This window comes from Aphelocoma coerulescens, chromosome 14 (genome assembly GCF_041296385.1).
Source record: "Aphelocoma coerulescens isolate FSJ_1873_10779 chromosome 14, UR_Acoe_1.0, whole genome shotgun sequence".
In the NCBI taxonomy this organism is placed as follows: domain Eukaryota; kingdom Metazoa; phylum Chordata; class Aves; order Passeriformes; family Corvidae; genus Aphelocoma; species Aphelocoma coerulescens.
The window spans coordinates 9,553,505-9,580,017 of NC_091028.1; the positions used below are offsets into that span (position 1 = coordinate 9,553,505).

Here is a 26,513-nt window from a genome sequence, read left to right on the forward strand (position 1 = left end):
CTGCTGCTGGAAAACCACGGAATCAGCCTGTCTGTCTCCATGGGGTTGGATTTGGGATTGAGGGAACACGGGAAAACAGAGGTGAGAGCAGGGATGTGGAAGGAGGAATGGGGGTGGTGCTTGGAGGATGTGGAATCATTAAAAATTATTGGAAAATGGTTGGAAAAGATCCCAAAGTCCAACCTTTGAGCAAATACCAGCAGCCCACAGAGCAGAGTGTGACCCTACAATGTCCCCATCCATCCTGGGAATGGGGAACATCATCCCAGTGTGTGCTGGGACAGCAATGGAGCCACCCTGCGTGCCACAGCCACCCACCACGAGGCACCCTCTGTCACAGGGCAGCTCGTCCCCAAACTGGGGCTCCCTGCCCAAACTGGGGCACCCAGCACACCCCAACTGGGGATGCAGCAGCTCCAGAAGATGGGACGTCCCACAGGAGGAGTCCCCCCCTGGCCAGCCCACAGAGGGGACACCTGCCGAGCTGGGCCACCACCCACCTGCTCCTCTCCCGGGAGGGTTCCAGTGGGAAGTAGGGAATAGGATGGGAAAAGATGGAGTGGGAAAAACCCCGCAGTTGGGCACCGGGCCGTGTCCACACGCAGAAATTAAAGAATATTGGGGTTTTTTTTCTTGTGATTCCCTATGCTTTTACCTTTTTATTTTCCTGTGGGTTCACCTATTTGTTTTCCTATGGTTTTACCTGTTTGGGATAAAAAGGATCCAGCTCAGCAGACCTGAACCTGGGTCCCAAGTGCTGAGGGTGCTTTGGGCCATCGCCTGAGCATCCTTCCACCTCCATCCCCGCCGTGCCAAGGGCAGCCGGGGCCCTTGGAAGGAAGCGGGAAGGCTGCGGGAGAGGGAAGAGGAGGAGGAGGAGAGGCGGGAAGGGAGGAGGAGGAAGGCGCTGGCAGGTGGGGCACAAGTGCGCGCAGGGAGCGCTCCTCTCCCTAATCCCGGCTTCAAAGCCGCCGGGTGGGGCCGGGCGCAGCTGCGGCGTCTGAGCCCCAACAGGTGACAGCTCAGCTGTCCCCTCCCCGCGGGGCTGGGAGCCCTGGGGGGGTCCTGGGGGGACACAGGGTCCCCAAGGCCTGAGCCGGCTCCGTCCTGCCCTCGGGACACCTCCTGGGCGTGTGCCCGGCCGGCTCCTGCCCTGATGGGGCTCGGCTGCTGGGAGGAGTCCGGGCAAAGTCTTCTTAAAAGTGCTCCGAGCTGCTGGGAAAGGTGGGAATGGCCCGTTCTGCATGGACACAGCACCAAGACGCTGCCAGCAGCCTCTGGAGGCTGTGCCCTGTGCCCTGTGCTGGCAGCCAGTGCCCTGCCAGCCCGCGGAGCCCTCCAGCACCGCATCTCCTGCAGGGACGGCAGCAGGGACACGGGGGGAGCAGCGCTTCCCAGCCCCTGGCCTTGGGCAAATTCCCGCGGGAATCCCCTCCGTGGCAGGAGGGGTTGAACAGCCCCTCACTGGGAAATGTTTTATCCCATTGCTTTGGAAAACCTGTTTGGGAACAGCATCCTTTTGCCCCTTCCAAAGCACCCAGCAGCAGCACCAGGAAAGGCTTTTTGGGCACACCCAGGCAAATCCAGCAAATCCAGCATCCAGGGAAACTGGAGGGAGTTTTATTTCTGCTCCCCACCAGCAGAAGGGAGCATCTCGCTGCCACCAGCCAGGCTAAGCGAGCGGCGGGCAGGGAATGTGGAGCATCCCGGCCAAAATCCACATCCTGCTGCCACCACCAGGCTCGAGCTGGGACAGTGGCACAGCCTGAGAAGGTCCAAGTCCATCCCTGGCCCCATGAAAGCCTCAGCGATCCCATTCCCACTGCAAAGGGATGCCCAAATTTCCCACATTTATCTATGAAAACAAAGCGGGACCTGAAACATTCCCCCCTCCCCAGCTGCAGCTCGGCACCACCACCGGATAAACAACTCCCTCACCTCCACCCCCTCCCCAAACACCGCTTGAACCCTAAAAAGTGCAGGTGTGGGGGCAGCTCCGAGCCCTCCATCCCGCAGAGCCGCCGGCATCGCTCATTAAGAGCCCGGAGCCGCCGTCGTCTGAGCAGCACCATTCTCTGAGCAGCCCCCAGCCCCCTTCCCCACTGGTAATTTCTCCTTATCTGCATATTTTATTGAAAATTAAAATCCTTTTGCATTTTTCCCAGGGCTCGGGCGGGAAGGATCTTTTCTCGCAGCCCTACTTGACTCCAATTAGTTGGGATAACAAAGCTGCCGCTGTCGGGGGATTATTGACAAATGCTCGAGGGGAAAAAAAAAAATGGGCAGGAGAACGGTCTGTTAAAATGACAGCTTTTAAGGCTGGAAACAAAACGTCCGAGCCACGAACAGCGCTGGGGAGGCAAGGAAAATACCAATTCCTGTTTTTTTGATGGCATTTCCATTGATCAGCCCCCTCGAGCCAGGATTTTGTGTAGTTTCCCCAGGTCACCACCAGCATCCCTTCCTGCATCCCCCTGGGAGCACCAGCCCCAGCGCCGAGCCGGGAGCTGGGGAAGCTGCGGGTGTGGAAATCCATCCCATCCCGTCCTTTCCCTGTTTCCTCGGCCTCGTGCTCCCAAACCCAGTTCCCATGGGCGCCCGTCGGCTCCTGCCCCTCCAAACCTGCTCCCTGCAGCTGCGACCATGCACAAAAGGACTGAGGAGCATTGAGAGCAGCACAACTCCTTCACTGATAACTCCTTCATATTTTTTCCCTTAATTTAAACTAAAAGAATAGAGGGGGTAAAAAATGAAGCGCACTTGATAAAGGGCAGTGAGTGTTATCCCCCCCCCCAAAAAAAAAAAAAAAAAGAAGAAAAAATATCAATAAAAACCGCACAGAGCGTTTTTTCTTCCCTAGGTGGCTCGGACAGCTGGCTCTTTAAATATTAATCAGGGCCTCATTGATATGCAAATACGGCGAGAGGGAATAATGCTGCCGCAGCTGCGCAGCCCCGGCCGAGTGTTGGCCTCCTCTCCAGGATGAATGGGAATATCTGAGGACACAGGTGCAGGGAGCCGCCGGCGAGCGGGATCCTGCTTAATACGGTAATTTGTGAGCGATGCTCTATAGAGCCCAACCGGGGCAATCTTCTCCCACTCGACGGTCTCTGACCACCGAACAAGGTGTTAATCTTCTGATTGTGCTGCTGGCTGTTCCCTCGCAGCCTTGCTGGCCTTTTGCCCTGACACTTGGCCAGTTAAAATCAGCCCCGCTGGCGGCTCGGCCCCGCGCCAGCCGATGGGCGAGGAATTATTTATTGTTCCCTTCCCAGAACCACCAGTAAACAGGAAAGACGGGGCATCCCACAGGGAGAAGCTCTCGGGATGCACAGCATCCCTGTCCCCCCCGGCTGCCACCTCGTTCTGCCGGGGAGGTGAGCACATCCCACCTTCCCCGAGCAAAGCTGTGACAGGGCCGGGGGTGGCATCCGTGCCCAGGGACCTGCAGGAGTTGGGGTGGCACCCCCTGGTCCTCTTGCCCGATTCCCGCCCTCCTGTGGGGGCCAGGAGAGAGAGCAGAGGCAAGGTCAGCTCCTGCTGGGCATCACGGCTGGGTGTCCCGGGCACGTGGGACAGGCTGGGGCGGCCAACCTGAGCTGGCCACCCTGGGAACTCAGCCAGCACCGTGGCCTTGCTCCGTGCGCCCGCAGTGCCCGTGGTGGCACCGTCAGCTGCTGCGGGAGGGACGGGGGAAGGTGGGGCAGAGCCCTGGGCAGCATCTCCCAAAACCAGAGCAGAGCTGGCCACCCCAAAAGTACCCAAAGGGCTCCCCTCACAGAGTTTGGTGTCCCCTGTCATTCGTCACAGATCACAGAACTGCAGAATCATGGAATACCCCCAGCTGGATGCACAGGGATCATCCAGCTCCTGTGTGGGTCTGGGAGCTGGGAAAGGTGGGCAGGAAGGGCCTCTCACCAGAAGGCCGCTAAGAAAGGTCCCTCCATCACCTCCCAACGAAACCCAGTGCTGATTTAAACGCTCAGTCCTTGGGAAGGGATGCCCCTGCCTCCCCCTGCTCCCACCCCTTGGGGCCTGGATCATTCCCCTGCTTCCAGGCAGCACCTCGGGACTGCTCCATCCCCACGAGACCCCACGGACACATCCTGCCCTTCCTCCTCCTCCAGCTGGAGCAAACACTGGGATGCTGCGGATACAACCCTGCTGTGGCAGGGGGTTGTTAAGATTTGCCTCCTGTGGCTCCCATCCTCCTTTCTCCCTGCCAAGCCTCCCTGCCCGGGCTGCCGGTGATGAATGAGCCCGCGGGTGCTGCGGTACCAGGCGCCCGCAGCTGCTCCCGGCGGGCAGATGGCAGCTCCAGGCCACAGCTGCAGCCCCGCGCCCGCCGCAGCTGGATGGCCACAAAGGCACAGAAATCCCACTGAGGCGCAGGAAAAGCGGGAGGGATGCTGGGATGGCTCGAGGACGGGCACCAGGCACACACAGGGAAAAGCTCAGCTCTGAAAGTCCGGCCTTGCCGCGGCTACTCCGGCCTCGGCTTGGATCGGCAGGGTGGGATCAAGGCAAGGGTTGTCGGTGTGGTGGGTCATTCCCAAAAACATGGAGGCCTTCCTGGAGACAGGGAGAAGCCCAGATTCTCATGCCTGGCCTGTGACTCAAATTCTGGCCTGTCAGGTGCTGGTTCTTGGCCTCCATGTTCTACTCCAGGGGCAAAGAGAGGAGAAAATTCCAGCAAACTTTATGGACTGGCCTTTTGTTTCCAAAGTCCATTTAGTATCTCAGTATTCCATTCCTATTAATTATTAATAACTAATTATCAATGACAAATCACTACTAATGATTCCAGTTATCTTATACACAAGGGGTTTGCCTCTTTCCACGCTTCACTGGGAGCAAAACTGGATGTACAGCCTGGGGTGTTGATCCCACCTTCCCACTCAAGACCCCACTCCAGGGGAGCAGCTGCCTCTGGAATCTGGCCCAGGAGATGAGGATTAACGAGGCAATTAACTGCTCCAGCCCCGGGGTAGCACCTGGGGTCACACAGGATGGCAAAGCCACCCTGGTCCTGCCTTGCTCTGGGAACTCATCCTGCGGATCCAACGCCAATCCCGCTGTGATGCCACTTCCTTAGAAGTGTAAATCCTTCATCCACACTGAGGAGCAGCAGGGCTGCCCCGTGGCTGAAATGATCCCAAATAGGCCAAGCCTGGAGCTGCTGCGGGAGGAGGGAGTTGTGCTGGAGGAGGATGGGATGCGGCTGACACCGACATTCCCGGGATGTGCCGGGAGAGCACCGGCACTGCGGCCACGCTGCCGTGGGGAATCTTCTTTCCCTGGATCTCATTAATGAGCAAAAGCTTCGGGAGCGTGGGCAGCTGGGCCAGACAGGGAATAAACAGGGATTAGTGGCACGGAGCTGCCGGGCCAGGATGGGGGTCTTTTCCCTTGAAATCCAACTCCTCATCGCTCCTGCACCATCCCGGGAGCGCTCCATCCCCTCCCTGCCATCGTCAGCTGGGAAAATCAGCTTTTCCAGGAGTTTCTACAGCTAAACCCAGCCTTTTATTCCTTGTTCTGTTTTCCTGTGCCTGTGGAAGAGCAGAGGCAGTGCCAGAGCTGTGGTACATCCCTGCCCATCCTGCTGCATCCCAATCATGGAATATCCCAGAATCCCAGAATGGTTTGGGTTGGGAGGGACCTTAAAACTCATTTCATTGCACTCCCTGCCACAGGGACACCTTCCACTATCCCAGGGTGCTCCAAGCCCTGTCCAACCTGGCCTTGAAAAGACTTCCAAGATAATTTTCTCCAACCAGGGAACGATGCTTCTCAAATTAAGGACCCCAAACTGCCCTTTCAGCCCCAAACCGCGGAGTGTCCCCACATTTGTCAGTGAACACCAGAATTTCCTTCTCTAAAGAGCTGGGGAAATATCCTCTCCGGGTTGTTCCATGCTCTGTAAGGAGCAATTATTCCTTTCCAAAGCCCAGTGAAATCAAACCCGCTCCCATAATCACCTACTGGATTTTATCAGCGTGTTTGGGTTACGCTTTGCCCCTTTGGCTAATTCCTAATTGATTCTTTAATCTCGACAAGTTTTTTATTGCCTGATACAAGAGGGATTTAGCCCAGGAGTGGCAGGAAAGCTGCTCCCAAACCCTCGGAGACGCAGGACATAGGGCAGGGATGACCTCATCCGAAGGCAAGGCTTTATTTGATAATCTATCACTTATTTATTATTCTAAGTAACCACTTGCAGGTGGTGGGATTTCAGTGGAATTGTCCCAGCACCCGGCACACGCCGGGAAAAGCCCAGCCCTGTGCAATCCTATCTGGAGCTGCTACTGCAGAGGGAGTGGGATCCAACCTGGGCCGGGGAAATGGGGGGAAACACGGGGATGGGCATGGCAAAATCTATGGAAAAATGGGACAGGGCTTTGTCCTGAGCACCAGCTTACTGGGATGGTCTGGGTGGGAAGGGATCTTAAAGCTCATCCAGTTCCAACCCCAACACCTTCCACTATCCCAGGTTGCTCCAACCTGGCCTTGGATTCTTCCAGGGATCCAGGGGCAGCCACAGGTTCTCTGGGAATTCCATCCCAGCCCCTCCCCACCCTCCCAGCCAGGAACTCCTTCCCCATATCCCATCTAACCCCGATAAGGAGGCAGAGCAGGACGGACACCCCGATGCCACCGGGAGGGACGCACACGGGGTCCGGCTGGGGCACAGGGACGATTCCAGAGCTCACATGGGGATGACTCCAGAGCTCAGCTTCTCCCTCCTCACCTGTCCAGAAAATGTGAGCAAACTGAGGATTTGGAGCAGTGACAAGGAACCAGGACATGGATGTTCCCACAGACTGGGCTGGCATCGCCCATGTCCCTCCACAGGCCAGTGCTGGGATCATGGGTGGCACCTGGAAGGCTCAGGCAGGCACATCCCCTGTAAAACCTTGTGCAAATCCCAAGTATGGATTTGGGGGTCAGTTCTGGATGCCTTGCTGTTGTTTCATTCCTCCACAGCCCTGGGGAGAGGTGGGAGGAACACCCCAGGGAGCTGCCATGGACACCCCAAGGAGGTGCCAGCACTGGGAAGCCCAAAGCCACCCCACTGCCACAAAGCTGCCACTCCTGCACCAGGCAGACCTGGCAAGGGTTTCCCCCCCAGCACAAAACATGGGATTCACAGCCTTCCCAATCCTGGGGGATGCTGCTCCCACTGGAGCCCCCAGGCTGGAAGCTGAGAGGAGGTGACAGAAATGAGCCCCTGAAGTGACAGCGCAGCAGGGGGCTTTTAACATCAACCAATCCTGCATTAGTCTCCCAGACTCTCTAGAAATCCCCCAGGATTTGAGCTACTGAAGCATTTTCCCAGTGAGGAAGGGGCTGAGGATGAGGAGATGGGCCCCAGGCAGCATCCCTGGAGCAGAGAAGGTGCCTTCCCAAATTATCTGCCCCTTGTTGTCTGCCCAAGCTCCTTCAACCAAGCCAACAAAGCAGGAAAATGGGATTTTGAGTGGCAAGACCCCGTTGTGGCTTCAATTTTAACTCCAGCTGGGGGGGGGGGGGGGGAAGAAAAGCAGGGAGTTGGGAGAATCATTTTTTCATTAAAATCAAAATTGATCCATAATGAAAATAGACTTGGAATGGGAAAAGCTGAGTGCAAATGGAAGCTTTTAAAGATTCTTTTGACTGACAATAACCTGAAGACCCTCCAGGAACTCCAGCCTGGAATAATCAGATTAAATGCAAACTAATATACGATCCTGAAATTCATCCCATGCTGCTCTAAACTTGGAGCAGCTGGATAATTTCGCCTACAGGTTTGTGCCTCCTGCCCAGCAGTTCACACGGAATTGTTTGGCCAAACTTAATCTACCAGGAAGGAAAAAAAAGCTTTTTCCTTTCATATGTGTTAAAGCAAAGCCAGCTTTTCCAAGGAGCTGGGAGCAGGGAATGGATATGGCTACAGGCCTTTCCTATGGGAATTCCCAGCCTGGAGTTTGGCTACTTTAAAGTCCAATTTATAAAAGATCCAGGAATAAGAAAAATGCTGGGTTGGTGGGGATAATTCCTGGTGATTCCTGCATGGATACAAACTCATCTCCAGCAGCTCCTCACCACTAACCCCTCCACAGGGGCCACATTCCCAAAACACCAACCAAATCCACATTTTTAGCCAGAGCAATGTTTGAGAATGGAACCTGGGTGGATCCAGTGAGGCCCTGGCACAGATTCCCAGAGGAGCTGTGGCTGCCCCTGAATTCCTGGAAGTGTCCAAGGCCAGGCTGGACGGGGCTTAGAGCACCCTGGGATAGTGGAAGGTGTCTCTGCCCTTGGCAGGCATGGAATGGGATGAGCTTCAAGGTTCTTTCCAGCCCCTCTGAGAACATCTGGATGGCCCAATCCAGCCTCCCACACCACCATGCCCTTACCATGGGATCATCCCTTCCAGCCTGCTCCAAAAGCTGCCGGTTCTTCCCAAATTACGCAAGCACGGATCATTTCCTCATTCCCTACGTAAAAGGGATGAGCTAAAGCCCTTCTGTCCAGACACATCCATTTTCTGCTCCCCCCAGAACACACATTTGGATGTGGGATTAAAAAAAACCTGGGAGAATTCCTTTTATTGGAGGGGAAGAGTAGCTGGGATGGGCTGGATCCGACCTCGGCACAGCCGGCAGCTGATGGGCAGAAATGCAAACCCAGCTGGGCTTGTGAGGGGACCTCGTGCTTCCAAAAGTCTGGAATCTTGGAGAAAAAGGAAAAGAAGACACTTAGACCTCGGTTACACCAAGTATAAATACTTGGGGTGCCCCAAGGGTCAATAACTTCCATGTAGGAAAAGAAAACCAGAAATAAAATGGATTATTTTGGATCCAGGAATGTCCCTGAGATACCCCTGGCCACAGTGGAGCTGGAGCTGCTCAGGATGGACAAGGGGTGACCACCCAGCCATGTGCTGCCTGTCTCAGCTCTGGGACCTCCTTGGACCTCATAGAGAAACAGGAGGAGGGAGCAGGATGAGATCGGGCTCTGGATTGGGATGAGCTGGAAAACACAGCCCAGAGAAGGGCGGCATTCCAGGGGCTCAGCCCATCATGGCTTTCACTGAGGGACCCAAACCCTCACTCCAGAACTGCTGGAGAAGGTGGTGGGACCTCCTGGATGGGTTGTGGTGGTGTCCCCACGTCCCCTCCCCTCCTCAGAGACATCAGAGCTGGCAGGAGCAGCCCCCAGACAGAGTTTCCTTCCCATGGATTCCCGGTGCTGACTCGGGAATGCTGCAGCTCTGGCATAAAAAGACTCTCCACAAAACCCCTCCCAGTGAACAGATATCACAACGTGGTTCTGATTTCCTCCTCCCTCGGAATAATTGTTCCCTTTCTTTTTCAAACTCTTGTTCCAGGGAAAGGTTTCCAGAGGAATCCCCAGCCTGCCTGTCTGGATGGGTGTTATCTCCCAGGCACTGCTCCGGAGCAGGGAGGGGAGCTTGCATTGAAAAACAAAGGGAAAAAAAAGCTTAACAAGCAGCAAACAGGAATGGGAATGCTGGTCTGGGATCCATTATCCCTAAGCCAGAGGTTGGAAAGCAAGAGAAATTAATGAAATTGGGGAGGGGGAGGCCAGCACTGCTGGCTGCCGTGCCCAGTCCATGGGGGGTGCCCATGGGGGTCACCTGTCACCCATCCAGGGAGGTGGATCCCATCCTGAGCTGGATCCACTGGAAAAGGAGCAGCTTGGAAGGAAAATCCACTGAAACCATGAGGGAGCCCCATGCAAATGCACCCTTGAACCCACGGGACAAGGGGAGGGAGAATTCTCCTCTCACGGCCCTGGATCACCGGGACAGGGATCAGACACTCGGACACGACACCAGATTCTCCCTAAAACACAAATAAATCCCACAACGCCCAGGACTCACCTCATTCCTCACCTGTCACCCCATTCCTGTGGGACCTGCCATGTCCCTGGTGAGCCACAGCAGGGCAGGCACTGAGGCTCCTTTTTTTACCTTTTTAGCACTTCCAGGAAAAATAAAAACCCAGGGAAGCTCCCACTGGTTATTCCAGAACTGTTCACTTTAATCCCTTTCCAGGAACGCGCTCCTGGTGCTGCCCATTCAGTACATGTGGTCAAAAAGGTGGGAAAAACATGGAAAAGGGCTTTCCTGTGCCTGCATCCGCAGGCCACACAGCCACAGAGATCCCTCCTGGTTTGTTTTCCCCTGTTTTTGTTTCAAACCAACATTCAGCTGCTTTTGGCAACACCAGCACCTCCCTCCAAACCAGTCATGGCTCTTTGCTTGCCTTTTTCCCAATTCCAGAGGTGACAATTCCTGATCGGAGCAGCCTGGCAAAAGAAATCAGTCTTTGAGGTGAGAAAAAGCAGCTCACAAAGCAAGTGGGCAAACTGGCTGGGAAACCTCTGGAAAACAGGTGTGAACAAGGATATGGATAAAAAAGAGAGAGGCAGGAGGTGTTCGCAAGGGAGCTGCCCGTTCTCCCTCTTCCCAGCTGGTCCCTCTTGTCCTGGCTGGCTTTTTCCCTCAGTCCTGCACGGGATAGGGCCAATTCCTGTCCTTGAAAAACTTCCTCAGGCCCTGCAGGTTGACAGGGGGGAAGTAGGGCCCGATCCTCTTCCGGATCCACCACTTCCCATCGCTGGCGTGCTTCCCCCCGGGCTGGCTGAACTTGTACTTGAAGTGTTCCCCCCGGATCCACCTGTGGGAGACAAAAACAGGAGCTCAGGCCTTGGCATGACTCCTGGGAAGAGGCTTGGACCATGTTTTTATTCCCTTGGCATTGGAGTTTTTGAGCCTTTCTGGATGGAGAAATGAGCTCGAGGGGCTCAGGCTGGCTCCACATCCCAGTACTTCATCCTTTCATCCATCCATCCTTGGGATGCCCACAGCTGGCAGCAGCGACACTGGGAAAGCTTTGGGAAGCTCCCAGGCTCCTCTTGATGCCACTCAGGAATGCTGGCATCCAGATGTGCCTCGGGAATGATGCAGGAGCAGAGAAGCTTTAACACCCCTGCCCCGCGCACTCCTCACACCTTTCCACAGCTAAGTATGAAAGAATAATAATAAAAGCAGGAATAATATGATTTTTTCCTTTCTGAGAGCCATCCTGGAGTATTTCTGCCTGGATTATTTTGGAGTAGGGAGTCTGACTCCCCCAGCACCCCCTGCCCCAGCCAGCGGCGCGCGGCTCCGAGCGCATCTGTTTTCCGGCTGCTCCGGGAGCTGACAGCAAAGGAGGTTTGAAAGCAGTGCAGAAAGAAACATTCATCAGTGTCGGGAAACACTCTGGGAGCTGCCCATGCTGCTGGATCCGGGGGGTTTGTCCCCCTTGATGTAGGACATGCTGACAAGGGCCGGAGCGGCGCCCGCGCCGCCTTTGCCGGGAGCATCGCCGGCGTCGCCGGGCGAGTCCATAAAATACCCACAAAATAAAACTGTCAAAGTCGTGTCAGTGCTCATTTAAAGCTGCTCTGCTCCGCTAGGAAAATACAGACCCTGCTACTGAGCAGGGCACCGCAGCTGTGGGATCCCTGGAGCAGCCGGGAAGGCCCTTCCTGCTGCTGAAATAATTAGGGACGGCTCCGATGGATTTGCCATCAGTGCTCAGCTTTGGGGAGCAGGGCAGAGGGCAGGGCATGGGGAAAGCTGCACCCAGTTCAAGGGTTCTGCCAGCACAGCCCAACAGCTCCGTTTCAATCCTGCTGGTAGCCAGGAGAGCACGACAGGAATGATTCTCCTACAAAAACATGGGAAAACCCCAGGGAAGTTTGGAGTCTCCATCCTTGGAGGTGTCCAAGGAACACCTGGATGTGGCACTCAGTGCTCTGGGCTGGTGACCAGGTGGGGATTGGGCACAGATGGGACTTGATGGACTTGGAGGCCCTTTCCAGCCTCAGTGATCCTGGATTCTGTGTTCATCACACTCATCACATTTTCCAGGGCAGCCGTGGCTGCCCCATCCCTGGGAGTGTCCAAGGCCAGGTTGGACGGGGCTTGGAGCAGCCTGGGATGGTGGAAGGTGTCCCTGCCCATGGCAGGGGGTGGAATGAGATGGGCTTTAAGGTCCCTTCCAGTTCCCAAACTGTTCCATGATTCCATGATTTGATGACCTCCATGTTTCCCCTCTGAGGATGAAGGAAGATAAATGGGAAAAGGGGCTCTGAGTGGAATTTGGGGAGTGCAAACCTGCATCTCATGCCCACAAACACTGCCCTGCAGCTGCCGCCTTCATTACAGCCAGGGCCATTCCTGCAGTCCCTCTTTTCCCTGTTTTCTGAGGCTGGGAAAAGCCAAACAAGGGCTGAAGTGTTTTTCCCACAGGGTTTCCTTTGCAGGAACACAAAATTCCTGTTAATAACTGGAGTGTTACGAAACAGCCACATCCCTGAGGTTCCAGGTAGCCACAGGTTCCTCTCCAGGATGGTTGGAGATTTCCAAACTGTGCTGCCCGGCTGCTTTCTGGAATTCCCAAAACATACCCACCTCCAAACCCAGATCCACCTCCCACAGATGCTTCAAAAGCTGATTTTATGGCAGTCCCTCTCCTACTCCACGCATCCCTCCACCTGCCACTCTGGTGCTTCAGGGTTTGTCCTTCACTAAGCAACTGCAGAGCGTCTCCCAAGAGGGACCCATCTCCATATATTCCCAAATAAATGTGAGAAAGAGGGAAAACCTGGAACCCAGGGGAATATTTCCTTGCCAGGCTCAGGGTGTGAAAGCTGCAGCGTTTAATACCCACTGGAGCCCCTCATTTCAGGGCTCACAGAGTTTACAAGCTCTGCCAGTGTTTATAACCTGCCTGGGTGCCTCAATCCTGGAATTATGGGATTTTCCAGCTCTTCTAGTGCTGGTCCTGCTCCCTCTTCCCAGGATTCAGGGAGGGAAGGTTCTACAAACTGACACCCTCAAATCCATCGCTCCAGGGCTCACAGGGTTTGGGCAGTTTTGGGGCTCCCACAAAGATCTCCTGGCTGCTGGAAGGGATCCACAGGTCTTGGGGTCTCCCTGATGCTGGAAACTGAACCTGCAGGAGATTCCCCAATTCCTGCTCTGGAGAAATGGGAACAGCTTCGGGAAGGCCATGAAGGAGCTGCCTGACCTCACCAGGATGTCCCAGGTGGTGACAGCTACTCGGAGAAGGATGGCAACATTTGTGGGTCAGAGGAGACAGGGAAAGGTCGGGAAGGATGATCCCAGCCACCAGCAGTTTCCCAGGATTTACTGAGCAAACACGAGCTGGCAGCTCCTCCTGGCTCCCTGGGAAGCAAGTGGCACCAGCTCCCATTACAAAATGGTTTTAAACTGAAGGATTTAGATGGGATATTGGGAAGGAATTCCTCCCTGTGAGGGTAGGGAGGCCCTGGCACCGATTCCCAGAGAAGCTGTGGCTGCTCCATCCTGGAAGTGTCCAAGGCCAGGTTGGACAGGTCTGGTGGAGGATATCCCTGCCCATGGCAAGGGTGGGACTGGATGGCATTCCAAGGACTCTTCCAGGAGGTGGAACACCCTCTCTGCTGTGACAACAACAAGGAAAGGGGACGAAAGGGCCCTTTGGGCAACTTCTGATCCCACAGTGGTGCCAGGAGGGAAACAGTGCTGGTGGAGGAGGGAGAACTGAGCCACCCCAAGGACCCATCTGCCACCAACTTTTGGGCATCCCCACCAGACTGGGCAAGGCCCTGGCCTCGGGGGGAGGCCAGAAAGGCTAAAAATAATCAGCATTATTTTTTAAATCAATATTTTCCCCTCAGCAGATGCCCGGGAGCAGCTGCCCCGTGGCGCTTTCGGGAGTCGCTCGTATATCAGCCCCTCCTGACATCTCCCAACTGGATGTGTTAAAAATTAGCAGCAATATTGGAGTTGTTGGGATGGAGGCCTAAATCTCCCAGACAGCTGTAATTAGTTCCAGAGGGTGCAGCTGTCTCCCTGCAACAGCTGAGGGGTTCCAGGGAAAAAGCCAGTGGTGGTTTCTGTTAGAATTAATGGCCTGACAAGGCAAGGAGGGGTGGGAGAGGGAAGAAAGAAAGAAAGCAAAACATGGGTGTCTTTTTGGGTTGGTGAAGGGGTGTTTTGGGGGTGTTTAATCTCGAGGTTCCCTGCTCTGTTGTAAATCAGGTGGTGGGAAGTCCAAATTCATCAGGGTAACAGAGCCTCCACCATCACTGTTTTTGCCCTGTTGGTGGGAGGGAGAATAAATTAATCCACCTTGGCCAAAATTTGGGGAATCAGAGCAGTTGTGGGGTTGTTTTTTAGTGCTTCTGATTCCGAGGCTCCTGCAAGGTCTGGCCCTGCAGAGCCAGAGCATCCCACGGGCAGCTGAGCCTCCAAACCCCCTTGGGAAGTGGCACAGTGGGGTTTTCCCTCTCTGGTTTTCCCTCTCTGGATGGGTGAGAAAGGGAGGCTCAAGAGGGTGGGACAAGGCCAAGGGCAGAGCAAACTGGGGGGGAAGAAAACCTGGCTCCAGATGGATCCAAGGCTGGAATTTACCCTGCCAAGGAAGAGAGATCCCATGGCCACGGGACACGTGGGGCTGTCCTGCTCCACAGCTACCAGAGGCGGCTGCAAACCAGATTTGCCAGCCTGGGGGAAATCCTGACAGCCTGGGATGAGCTCTGCCTTCCCTGAAATGCTGAGGTTGTCTTCCCCCAAAGCAAATCCCTTAAACTTCCCTTCAGGACCATGGAATTTAATGAATTTTAATTTTAATTTTTAAATTTAATTCAATTTATTTAATTAATATTCTGGTAATATCTGAGAGATTCATTTCCACCTGCACCCCAGTGATGCCTGGATTTTCCAGGAATTCCCATTTCCTGCCTGCTCTCAGCTCTGCTCCCAACAGCTCCAGAGTCACCTTTATCCCTCTGGGGAGGGTCCAAATTGGCTTCTACGAAGTGCAAATATGACCAAGCTCTTCCCATAGCTTGGGCTGACCCCACAGATCCCATGGGATGTGGGATCCCACGCCCACACCTTCTGCCAGGATCCACGGGACTCACACAGCCTGGAAATCCGGCCCAGGTATAAAGTCCAGTCACTTTAAAATGGGAAATAAAAGGGCAATCCAATAAAAAGGAATCCCAAATGCCACATTCCCCTCGTGTTCCTGCAGCCAGGGAGCATCCAAAGGGAAGCACCAGCTCCCTCACCACCACCACCACCACTACAAATCCAGTTTTTCACATTCATGGTGGGGCTTTTCCAACAAAGTGCTACTTGGAATAAAAATCCTGAAGTGACCATGATTTAACATCAGAGACACTGAACAGACCCAAAAACCTGGGTTTTTTTCCCCCTCCCATGGGCAAAACCTGATTTTTGCTTTCTTTGATTGTTGCAGCCTTTTCCATGGCGTGTTCAACACTTCTTAATTTCTCAGCCCAAGCCCTCCCGTTCAGATTTATGAGGGCTGGGCTTTTAGGAACTATCCATTGCCCCAGAATATTTGGGAAATCCACATTCCCCAAACATCCCCAGCCTCCAAGTCCAAGCTTCCCACTCAGCCAGGCTGGGCCCTCAACAATGCCCTCATTTTTAATCAGTCACCTGTTTCTCATTTGAAGTTTATCACACTTGAAAAAATACTGTAATTTTTTGAGTTGTAAAGAACCCTCCAAACTTTGGTCTCCGAAATTTCATTTCGAAGGCATTAACTCATTCTGAAAGTCCCTTGGCTATTTAAGGTGTAGAGTTTCCATTAACAGAACAAACTCCGTGGAGGACGGAGCGCAAGGTTCTTATGGAAAACAGTCCCTTCCCCTAATTATTTAGTCTAGCAGGGAATGAAAATAATTAAGTCTCAAAATTCCCTTTAGAGTGGAGGGAGGGGGGAATAATGGTAGGAAAATTAGGTTTTTTTTTTTCCACCTGGCTACTGCAGGGAGCAGGGCTGTGGTGGGAGTGAAGGGATCCCTAAGGTTGGCAGCAAACTCTCCCCTCAGCCTGGACTGCAGTCCAGGATCACAGAATCACAGGATCAGGGATGGTTTGGGATGGAAGGGAGGTTAAAAATCATCCAGTTCCACTCTCTGCCAAGGGCAGGGACACTTCCACAACATCACAGAGGGCAGAGTTATGGGATATTGGGAAGAAACTCCTCCCTGTGAGGTTGGGCAGGCCCTGGCACAGGGTGCCCAGAGCGGATGTGGCTGCCCCTGGATCCCTGGAAGTGTCCAAGGCCAGGCTGGACGGGGCTTGGAGCACCCTGGGGTAGTGGAAGGGGTTGGGGTTGGAACTGGATGGGCTTTAAGATCCTTCCCACCCCAAACCATTCCAGGATTCTGTGATTTTTACCAGAGGAAACGTTTTGGTAATAGTGGGCAGTTTTCTGTGCCTCAGCTGGAGAAGGAGCCTCTCCTCAAAAGGTTTGGAGGATGCACTGCCCTAAAGCTGGAAAACATCAGCAGGATCCCAGGGGAATTTCATTCCACACAGACCTGCATCCCTGTTTGCAGTGCATCCTCAGAGCCTCAAATGGAAAACATTAGCAAGAGCAGAACGTGACTTGAGTTGATCCAAAATGCCCCAAAAATGTTTTCTCAGCTAAAAATAACTCCATCAACAAAACGGATGCTTTTGGGACAAAATTCCTTTTGTATAAAACCTTGAAGTTTTCCTCTGTGCCTCTCCCTGGCTGATGTTGGCTTTGTCTCTTCCTTGAAAACACAAACAATTCCAAGACAAGTGTCCACAAACTCAGTAATTCCTGCAGGGCTGTTTTGTCTTTGGAATGCCCCAGGAGATCTATGGAAATGGTGGGGTTTGAGCTGAGCTCACAAGGGGACCGTGGCAAAAACCCTAAAGCTGAGGGGCAGGAAGCCACTGCAGAAGGGACCATTCCTGGCCAGGAGCAGCAACAGCGAGCCCTGCATGGAGCTGCCTGGGAATGGGCTCATCCAGAGGGTCCCTGTGGCCCCTCCAGGGGGGAATCAAGGTGCTGGCAGCACTCTGGGGTCCATCAAACCCACCCTAAATTCCACCATCAAATCCCAACTCCAGCAGGGACCTCCTGTGCACATCCAGGATGGGAACAACGTGGAGCTTGCAGCTCCCTCGGGATAACTCCAGGCTTACCTTGGAGGGTCTCTGCCTGCGAAGGGGTTTGTGGCCAGCAGGGACAAGGTCTCCTCTTCCTGGGCCAGCAGCTTCCCAGCCAGGTGGATGATCCATTCGTTCTGCTCGTAGGTCTTGGGGAAGGAAGAAGAAAGGGAAACATTAGGAACTGCTGGGCTTTTCCTGGGGTGTTACTGGGATTAAAGACTTTTGAGGAGACATTTCAGCAGATTTGGGTGGAAAATGATGAAATTCCCAGTGTTTCAGAACACATCCAATGGGATCCTTGAAGTCCAGACAGAGAGCAGGGAGAGCTTCCCTGGGTTTGTCTCAACTCGTCTGCCAATTCTGCACCCAAATAGTTGATTTAAACAGTTTATTTAGCAGCAAACCCCACAGGGGATCCACAGCAGCACATTTTCTGTGGATAATCCATCCATCCTTTTTAATCCAGGTTGCTTTCCCCTGGGAAAAGGGTTTGGGTTTGTTCCCTGGTGTTATCCAAAAGAAAACAGAAGAAAGTGGCTTCTCTGTTCCCAGTTCCTGTCTCCTCTTTATTTCCTGCTGTGTGATCCATCCTCTTTAAATTCCTTCCTCAAGGAGCCACTTCTGGAGCAGCTCTGGGCCCCCCAGCCCAGGTTGCAGTGGCAGAGTTTGACTCTGAATTTAGGCAGCCCTGAGGGAAGCAGGGAGTTGGACTGGATGATCCTTATGGATCCCTTCCAGCTTGAGATACTCCCTGCTCCTATGATTTCCCTCCCTGCAGGAATCCTGCTCTTCGCTCTTGTTAAGGCTCCCTAAAAACATTTCCCCATGGTGGCTTCCTGTGCCTTGGGCTTCACTGAGATTTCTTCTTTTCCTGCTTTTTCCGCGAGTTCCTGAGTGGATTTTTGAGTGCAAGCAGCAGGGGACACTGTGGGAAAGGGAAACCCGGGAGCTGTACCTGCAGGGCTCTCACTAAAACCCAGCCCCGAGGCGAAGCTGCTCTGCAGAGCTCCCTCATGGCCCGGTTTGTTATTCCCGTCGCCAAGGGAAGCGGGAGAGAAACGCCATGGAAAACAGCGAGCGCTGGTGGAAAGGCCCATCCAGGGCAGCTCCACCTCGCAGGGTTACTGACCCCAGCTCATCACGAGTTAGAGGAAAACCGCAGTTATTTCAGCCAACGAGTTCTGCAAAATGATGACTCTCCCCCCCTGCCTGCTTCCGTCCTGCTCCTTCCATCTGCTCTCATCCATCAGCGATGGGTGCTGGAGGCAGGGATGCTCCCCACCAGCCCCATGCTGAGCCTGCCACCCCCTCCACCAACCCCCGGTGCCACCTCCTGACACAGAGGAGGAGGGGGTGGCTCTCATGAGGGACAGGGGACTGAGGCCACCGTGGTCCTGACACAACCATCTGGGAAAGGAGCCCTGGAAGCAGGAGCTTGGCATCGTGTGGGATGTGCCACACGAACCTCACCCATCTCCCAGGGAGAGCTGGCACTGTCCCCATCCCTGCCCAAGGCTGGCTGTGTTCCCATGGGCGACTCATTCCAAGTTTCCGTGTCCCACAACAGCTCCGGGATCTGGAGGTGCTCAGGCTGGGATTTGGGAAGGTTCCCACCCTGGGAATCGCTGGCTGGGAGAGAGGATCCCCCAAAAGGTGCAACAGCAATTGCAGGGATCAAAGATCACAAGTGACACCTTCAGTGTCCCGAGTCTCCGCGGACATCCCAGTGCCCTGTACAACGTTAAACATCATCTCCAGGAGATCCCGGGAGATTTGAGGGTTCCTGTGTGAAAGCTGGGAAGCAACAGGAGAATGGAAACAGGAATCACCAGACTCCCCGAGCTGGAGCTTGACGGAAGCCCCCAAACCTTCAGAGCCTGACTGAGAACCGGGAGGCTCCGGGAAGGTGGGATCGGCTCCCCGGCTCCCGTGGTCTCCAAATTGTTAATTAGCAGCTCCGTGCGCACCAGAGTTGGACTTCTGGTTTGTAAAGTGTTTTTCTTGTAAAATTTACAACATGTCTGGCCCCAGCGAAGTCTGCGGTGAGAAATTTCCAGCCGGTGCAGCCCCCACCCCCCTTCCCGCACGGAGCTTTGGATCTCGCTGGAGCCGGGAGCCGGAGCCGAGCTGCGCTAATGACCCTGCTTAACTCATTACTCTGCAAAGTGATACCGCGGCAAAGGGGGGCAAAAAAGAGTGCAGGAGGTCTGGGCTGCACCCAGGGAAGCGTCACTCCAAGGGGTTCCTCTGTCCCTGGACCCAGAGGGATCCAGCTCTGAACTGGATCAGGACAAAGGGATCCAGCTGATGGTGCCAGCTCTGAGTGAGCAAAACAGGACAGGCAGAGCCTGAACCATCCAGTGGGTTAATTATAACAGAAAAAAGAATCCAGGCTAGATGCATGCACTGCTGGCAGGTGGGCAGGCCTGTTTTGGGGTCATTTTTAGGGTTTGGATCTTCAACGAGCACGAGAAGCAGCCGGGACTGATCCTGCACAGCGATGGATCCCTGGGCTGCTCCATCTCCATCAAGACACAGACCACGACTCCCATGGCTGCTCCTGCGCTCCACTGGGGCCAGAGCTCCCCCCACGCCACACAGAGCCCGTGCTGCATCCATACTGGGGTTACTGGGGAACCAGTGAGCACACAGCCACTGCAGGGAGCACAGTCATTGTCTGACCCTGCCCAGAGCACTCCTGGGGAGGTGCAGCCCCCCTGGGGGAGGAAAACACTTCCCTTTCTCACCTTTTTGAGTTTTCTTTCTGTTTTAGCACAGAAAGCAATTCAGGGACCTAAACACACAAAAACCCCATTGCCAACCCAAGTGCAAAACTCAAGAAAGGCTCAGGGGGAGCAGAGCTGAGGGGTCTCAAAGTTACACAACTCTGAAGCTGAAGCCTTTCTCTGTTCATGGACATTCCATGCAGATCCATGGAAGTGCGAGGGGCAGCTCTCCAGCCAGACCATCCTCAGCTGTCCCTACAGCTGGTACAAGCACCCAGAACCCCCGAAAATCCCGTTTCAGGTACAACAGAGGGGACTAACGAAGAACTTCGAGCACTTGGTGCTGAGACCCCGGGAGCTTTGATTTGCTGATGGGTTTCAGCCTCGTGCAGTGCTCGGGCAGACACTTCCCCCCATCTTCCCACACAAGTCTCACCCCAAATGCCACTTTGGGAAGGGGTTTTGCTCCTTGTCCCAGCCACACCGAGGAGTTGAGCGTCACCACCCACCTCCCGAGCAGCGCTGCCCCGGGGCTTCCCTGCAGCTGTTGGCACTGCCTGACCTCTCCACTCCGACACTTTTCCAGGGAATAAACACGGTGTTCTCACCTTGAACACGTTCGCTTGTGTCCAGGAGAATTTAATAACTGCACAGAATTGAAACCCAAAGCTCTGCTAAGGCAGGCCCCAGCGAGGAGCCGCAGCAAAGCAGCCACAGTAGCAACCAAGCTCTGCTGATAACAGAGTCAAGGGAACGTTATCATCCCAAAAAAATCCCACAGAACCCCCCCGGCGCAACAGGGAACATGTTCCCAACTGAAATAATAATAATAAGGAGGCTTTTCCTTTAGCTTTAATTGGTCATTTAATGAAAAAGGACTGGGGATTAGTGTGGTGTTTTATGGAATCTTGGGGCTGGCACGGGCGCAGGAGGAGGTCAGGACGAGATGCACATGTGGGAACAGCTGGAAACTTGGCACGGGAGCCCAGGGTTATTATTTCACGTGGTTGGGAGCCCTGAGTGGTTTCACATCGGAGTCAGTGGCTGCCAGAGGGGCAGGGCAGGTTCCATTTCCCGTGTTATGGTGTGAGGGTTGTTTTTTGTGTCACTGCCGACCCACTGTGGATGTAACACGGGAATTCCACCATGGAATTCCACCATCCTGGGCATCCTCACCCTGTATCCACACTGCTGCTTGCACTGCTGGAGTTAAGCACCTTCAACTGTTGCTGTTTAGGGAACTTGAGCTATCAGGAGAAACAATCCCTGTCCCACAGAAAGGAGGCCACCGTTAATGCCCCCCTTTGTTGTTTTATGTAATTGCAGCTCACCATCACTTGTTACCATCCTGCTCTCCAAGCAGCTTATCCAAGGAAGGTCCATTCTCATTATCTCCAATACCCACAGGGAATCATGGAATGGTTTGGGTTGGAAGGGACCTTAAAGCTCATCCAGTTCCACAGGCAGGGACACCTTTCACCATTCCAGGTTGCTCCAAGCCCTGTCCAACCTGGCCTTGGACACTTCCAGGGATCCAGGGGCAGCCACAGCTTCTCTGGGCAGCCTGTGCCAGGGCCTCTCTGCCCTCACAGGGAGGAATTTCTTCCTAATTTCATCCCCTTTTTCTATTAGTTTCCCAAAAAGCCGTGTCTCCAGCCCAACGTTACTCACTAAAAGCCATCCCTCAGTCCATCCCGTTAGAAAATCCTTGGGAAAGCAGCTGCTCCCTGAAGGAGGCAGGAATGAAAGGCTGCATGAGAGAGCAGAGCAAGACTTTGGGAGCCAGCTCCTCAATCCCACCTATCCAGGGAAAGGGCGCACCTGGCACAGCTCCCGTATCACCTCTGGCTCGGGGAAGAAAAGTCCCTTTGTTCCAGAGGGGGGGACACACAGTGGCCACTGTGGGCAGGAATCAGTCCCTGCATGGACAAGGTCTCACTCTGTATTTATCCAGCCCGTGGCATGATAGGATATCAGGCTGGTTTGGGATTCTGGGCACTTCCCTGGCACTGTTCCTGCTGGAGGTGAGGCTGCCCGTGAGCCAGCCCGCGGAATTCTTCACAATCACAGGGAGACAATAATCCCGGTGAAAAGGAGGAAAGCAAAGCCTTCCCTGCTGCACACAGACCAGAATGCTGCAATGGAAAATGGAAGTGAGCTGAGGCCTGTGTTTGGAGAAGGGGGAAGAAAGGAAATGGAAAAGGCTGAGCTGGGTACAGGGAGCACGAGGCTGAGGTTTGATTACGACACTCACACCTCCTCCTCCTCCGGGCAGCTTTTCCCTCCAAGCACCTTCTGGCTGCAAGGCTGAGATAACAGGAGGCTTGAATCAAATTTTATAAAAATACAAACCTGCCTTCTCTATAAACGGGGTTACTTTTCCTCAGCTCTTCCAGTTCATGCATAACCTGAAGTTTCCCTCACTCTCTGTTACCACCCAGGGCAGGACCTCAGAGCACCAACCCTGCTGCTGGAGGCTCTCTCTGCTCTTAGGAAAGCAGCTGAAGGTTGTTTATAAATAACCTCATCTCTGGAAAACACACATTGCATCTCAGAGCATCCCAAATGCTGCTCTACAGTGGTTTTACATCAGAGACTTTTGGAGCAGCTTCAAGGAACAATCCAACACACGCTGGGCTTTAAAACCAATCTGAGTGCAGCAATATTTTGTTATTTTGGAGCAGGAATTATTTGATAAGCACCAAGAGGGTGCCTTTGTGTTTCCATGGCGTCCTCAAACAGAATAAATACCCTTCAAGCCACAATAAGGAAGGGAAAAGCCTTTCCCTTTGATTTTTCCTTTTCCACTGGTGGACAACAAACCTTTGGGACAATAAACATCCAACTTCTGTAGAATCCAAGACATCCCAGCACCAGCAGAACTGACCAACTCGAAGCCCCAGAAGTAGGAGCAGTATTTTGTTTGCTGGTTGTTATTGACCAGCGGTGCTGAATGCAGAAATTGTAATGGATTTTGTGCCAGCCCAGCTCAGTGTTGGGCTTTTCCTGAAATTCCAGCATTAACCAGAAGTCAAATAATTACAGGAGGGTTGGCATCAGTAGCTGGAGCACAGATAAACCTTTAACAGTTTGTCACCAGCTGCCGTAAAACCAGGATGTTTCTGCACTAACACATGGAAGTGTCAAGGGGGGAAAAGTGGGATTAAATCATATTCAGCCATTTCAGCCACTATTTCCTCCCTTCTCAAAGGGTGGGGAGGCCCTGGCACAGGGTGCCCAGAGAAGCTGGGGCTGCCCCATGATCCCTGGGAGTATCCAACGCCAGGTTGGAAGGCAACTTCCCAGTGAATCCTGCAGCCAATCCAAGGTGGAAAGTTCCGCTGCAATCCTGGAGTGCAGGAAGGCGTCATTTGTCAGGTGCTGATGAGGTGCAAAGAGGAGCCTGTCAGGAGCAGCACAAAGGGATGGGAAATATCCTTCCCACAAGCCCGGGGCTTTTCCACAGCCTGTCAGAGCTGGGAATGTCAACTCCATACCCGGCCACTGCCAGGGAAGTGCAAACGCAGCCCTGGGAGAGCGGGGCCAGAGAAACAACCCAGAGCTTCTGAAAACAACTGAAATCTAACCCAGAGGCTGAACTCACTCGGTTTCATGGACTCTGCAAACTCCCACACGGGTTTTGCACAACGCCTCTGGCTTCACAAGCTCCTCCTGGGCTTTCAGCTCCTGCTTCTCATCCTTCTGCAGCTCTGGGGGACACAAAGTCTAAACAACACCCAGGGACTTCTCCGGCTGTGCAGCAGCTGCCCAGGGAGGACAGCTGGCAGCAGATCTGCAGCTCTCAGGGCTCCAACCGACCAGAGGCCATTCCAAACGGGATTTACTTCCATGCTTAAGCAGGTATTTACATGCCTGAGCATCCAGGGCTCACTGCCGTGCCCAGGCAACTCGCCTTCCCACTGTTTTCCGCGAGTCATCCCCACTTCCCACTTTCCAGAGGGTTTTTTTCCTCCTTTTGTTAACAGCTCTTCTAAGCAGAATCTGAAATCGCTCCACGGAGATTTCTGTGTGTGCTGGGGGAGCCATGGAAAGTCCCAGTGGCAGGAGGGATGTGGGAATGCTGCAGTGGGATGGCTGGGAAGGAGCACCAGACCCATTCCAGAGGGTGCTGCTGCAGTAGTGGGAAGTGACAGATGGGATCCAGGGTGACAGATCCACTCCGTGGGAGGGATGCACCTCCCCCTGCCTGTGCACAGAGACCCCCAACATTAATTACTGCTAATTAGATGCTGTGGACACACCTCAAGAGACCAACACTCCAACAGGTGAACAGGAACACTTGGGGGAAGCTTTCAGTGAACGAAACACTAAAAATAATGAATTAAACACTACAAATAATGAAATAAACACCAATAATAATGAATTTAACAATAAAGATGCAAAGAGGCTGAGTTATTTCCTCTTCCTCCTCACGGGTACACCAGCACCTGGCTCCAGCATCCCTCGGCAGGGCCCACACTCTGCTCTGCACAGCAGGACCTGTGTCCCATCCTCTTCAGCTTTAAAACTCAAATCCCTTTTATTTTAAACCTTCAGGACATTTCTGCCGTGGGCAGAGCCTTCTTCTCACCTCAGAAACAACTTCTGCCTGGGGGAGCTGATTTCTCCGCACTCAGAGCCCTCCCAAAACACAGCCTGACTTCAACCACCAGCTCCATCCACCCCCTGCACCATTCCCCAGTTCCGGGCACTGCTCCTGGCTGGAGTTTGGACCTTGGCTGTGGTTTTCCTGAGGGATAAGCAGACCTAATGCAGATTAAATGAAATTCCAGCACACACAAACTAGCAGGGTAAATATCCAGCCGTGGCCTGATGTCATGGCCCAGGAATCCCAAAGGCGCTGAAATGAAAATGCCACAGGGAAAGCAAACACGGGAGTTTGGGGCAGAGGGAAGAAGATATTCCAGGGGAGGATGCAGGGACAAAGAGAAAAGCCTGGGATACTCTGACATGGGTTTGCCTCACACCACTGCTGTCAGTCAGTTTTGTAAAACCCAGTCCACATCATGTGGGTAAGATTTGCAGAATAAGCTAAGCAAGAATTAACATTTCATGGTTCCCCCCCCCCTTATTTAATTTCTGGCTGTCACCTGTTTGCTGGTACCACGTGGGGAATACATGTGGAGGGACCAGTGTCCATGTGTGGGCAGGTAGGGAACGAGAGCTGCTGTCCCCAGGGGTGTCCCTGACAGCGATTCTTGGTATTGCTAAGAAACCCTTAAAAAACCTCACATCAAATTGCCAAAAGTTTCATTACAGTAGCACAATCCTTTAGGAACACAACCTTTGTCCTTGCTTTTTTTTTTTTTTAACATAATGAACTTAGCCACGGCTTCCAACATTCCCCCGTGATCCCAACACGTAGTAAATCCATATAATTTGTTTTTCCTGGTCAAGGAAGGCCCAAGCTTTCAAAGGCACCTACCTGGAAGGCAGCAAACCACATGAGCCAGTCGAGGCGATAGTGGTAGGGGGAGATGAGGCACGGCCTCCTCCTCAAGTCCCCAGGCTTGCACTTGAACTCGAACTCCTCCCAGACTGCAGTGGGATCATTGGGATCCAGGCTGGATGTTCCCTGAAGGATGACTTCTGTCCTCTCCTTGGTGATGCTGTGGGATACAACGGGATGTTGTTATTTGTCTCAAGTCATGGAAAATCATAAAATCCCAGACTGGTTTGGGTGGGAAGGGACCTTCAAGCTCATCCAGTTCCAACCCCAACACCTTCCACTATCCCAGGTTGCTCCAAGCCCCATCCAGCCTGGCCTTGGACACTTCCAGGGATCCAGGGGCAGCCCCAGCTTCTCTGGGCACCCAGTGCCAGAGCATCACCTCCCTCACAGAGAAGGATGTCTCACCAATATCTCAACTAAAAGCTCTGGTACATGAGAGTCCACGTGGAACACGAGTCACTGGCCCAGCTGGAGGTACAGTTGGATCCTGAGATCCAGAGAACCTCTGGATCCTGGGACTTTCCTCTCTCCAGCAGCACAGTCAAATTCCATGCCTTTCCTTCTCCCACCTGCAGCTACTCCAGCCCGAGGGATCCACAAAGATGATTCCTACGGAACGGTGGGTCTGTGGTTCTGGATCAGAGGCAGGTCATGACTAATCCCATGTGGCTCAGCTGTGCTCCCAGCACAGAGCAGTGGGAACAACAAACTCCAGATCATGGAAACACCACCCTGGAGTCCTGGGTGACCTGCCAGAGACACCCACCTGCTCCAAGGAGCTGCTTTCCATGAGGAACACGGAGCTACAGAAACCTGCCTGGCAAATTTCTCCAGCTCCCAACACCCTTTTGATTTTTTTTCTACTTTGATTTTGCCTCCTCCAACCCAAGAAACTGAAAGTTTGGGAACACACCACCTTCACCTTCTGCCCTGATGGCTTCCAGGGAGAGATGCTCCCAACCCAAGGAATGCTGACTATCTCCTCTTATAATTGTTCTCTCCATTTAGGAGATCTCTGGATTCTCCAGCCAAGTTCCATATTATCCCCTGGGCTGAGTTATGAGCCATGGCTGGCTGCCCAAGGCTTAGGAGCACTCTGTAAATCAGGGACACCAAATTACCAATAAAAGCATGGTCCTACTGTGTGATTCAAAACCTGTCAGGTTTCACATCATCGGAGATTCATTATAAGCTGCAATCCTCTTTTTATTGGTTTACATAGGCTGGAATTACAAACATCTTACAGCAGCATTGCAGCACATGCTCTGTAGGGTCTGGTAAC

General features: G+C 53.5%; 1 protein-coding gene across 1 annotated transcript in view; it reads right to left on the reverse strand.

Moving 5' to 3' along the window:
• Positions 1-10,028: 10,028 nt before the first annotated feature.
• The window catches only part of LOC138118807 (lipase maturation factor 1-like), a 98,090-nt gene continuing 81,605 nt past the window's right edge, over positions 10,029-26,513 (reverse strand). Inside the window, exons 6-8 of the mRNA XM_069030027.1 lie at positions 25,205-25,388; positions 17,066-17,178; positions 10,029-10,688 (exon numbers count right to left, since the gene is read on the reverse strand). Coding sequence (XP_068886128.1) covers positions 10,514-10,688; positions 17,066-17,178; positions 25,205-25,388 — 472 coding nt within the window. The 3' untranslated portion in view covers positions 10,029-10,513. The remainder of the gene's footprint in view (positions 10,689-17,065; positions 17,179-25,204; positions 25,389-26,513) is intronic.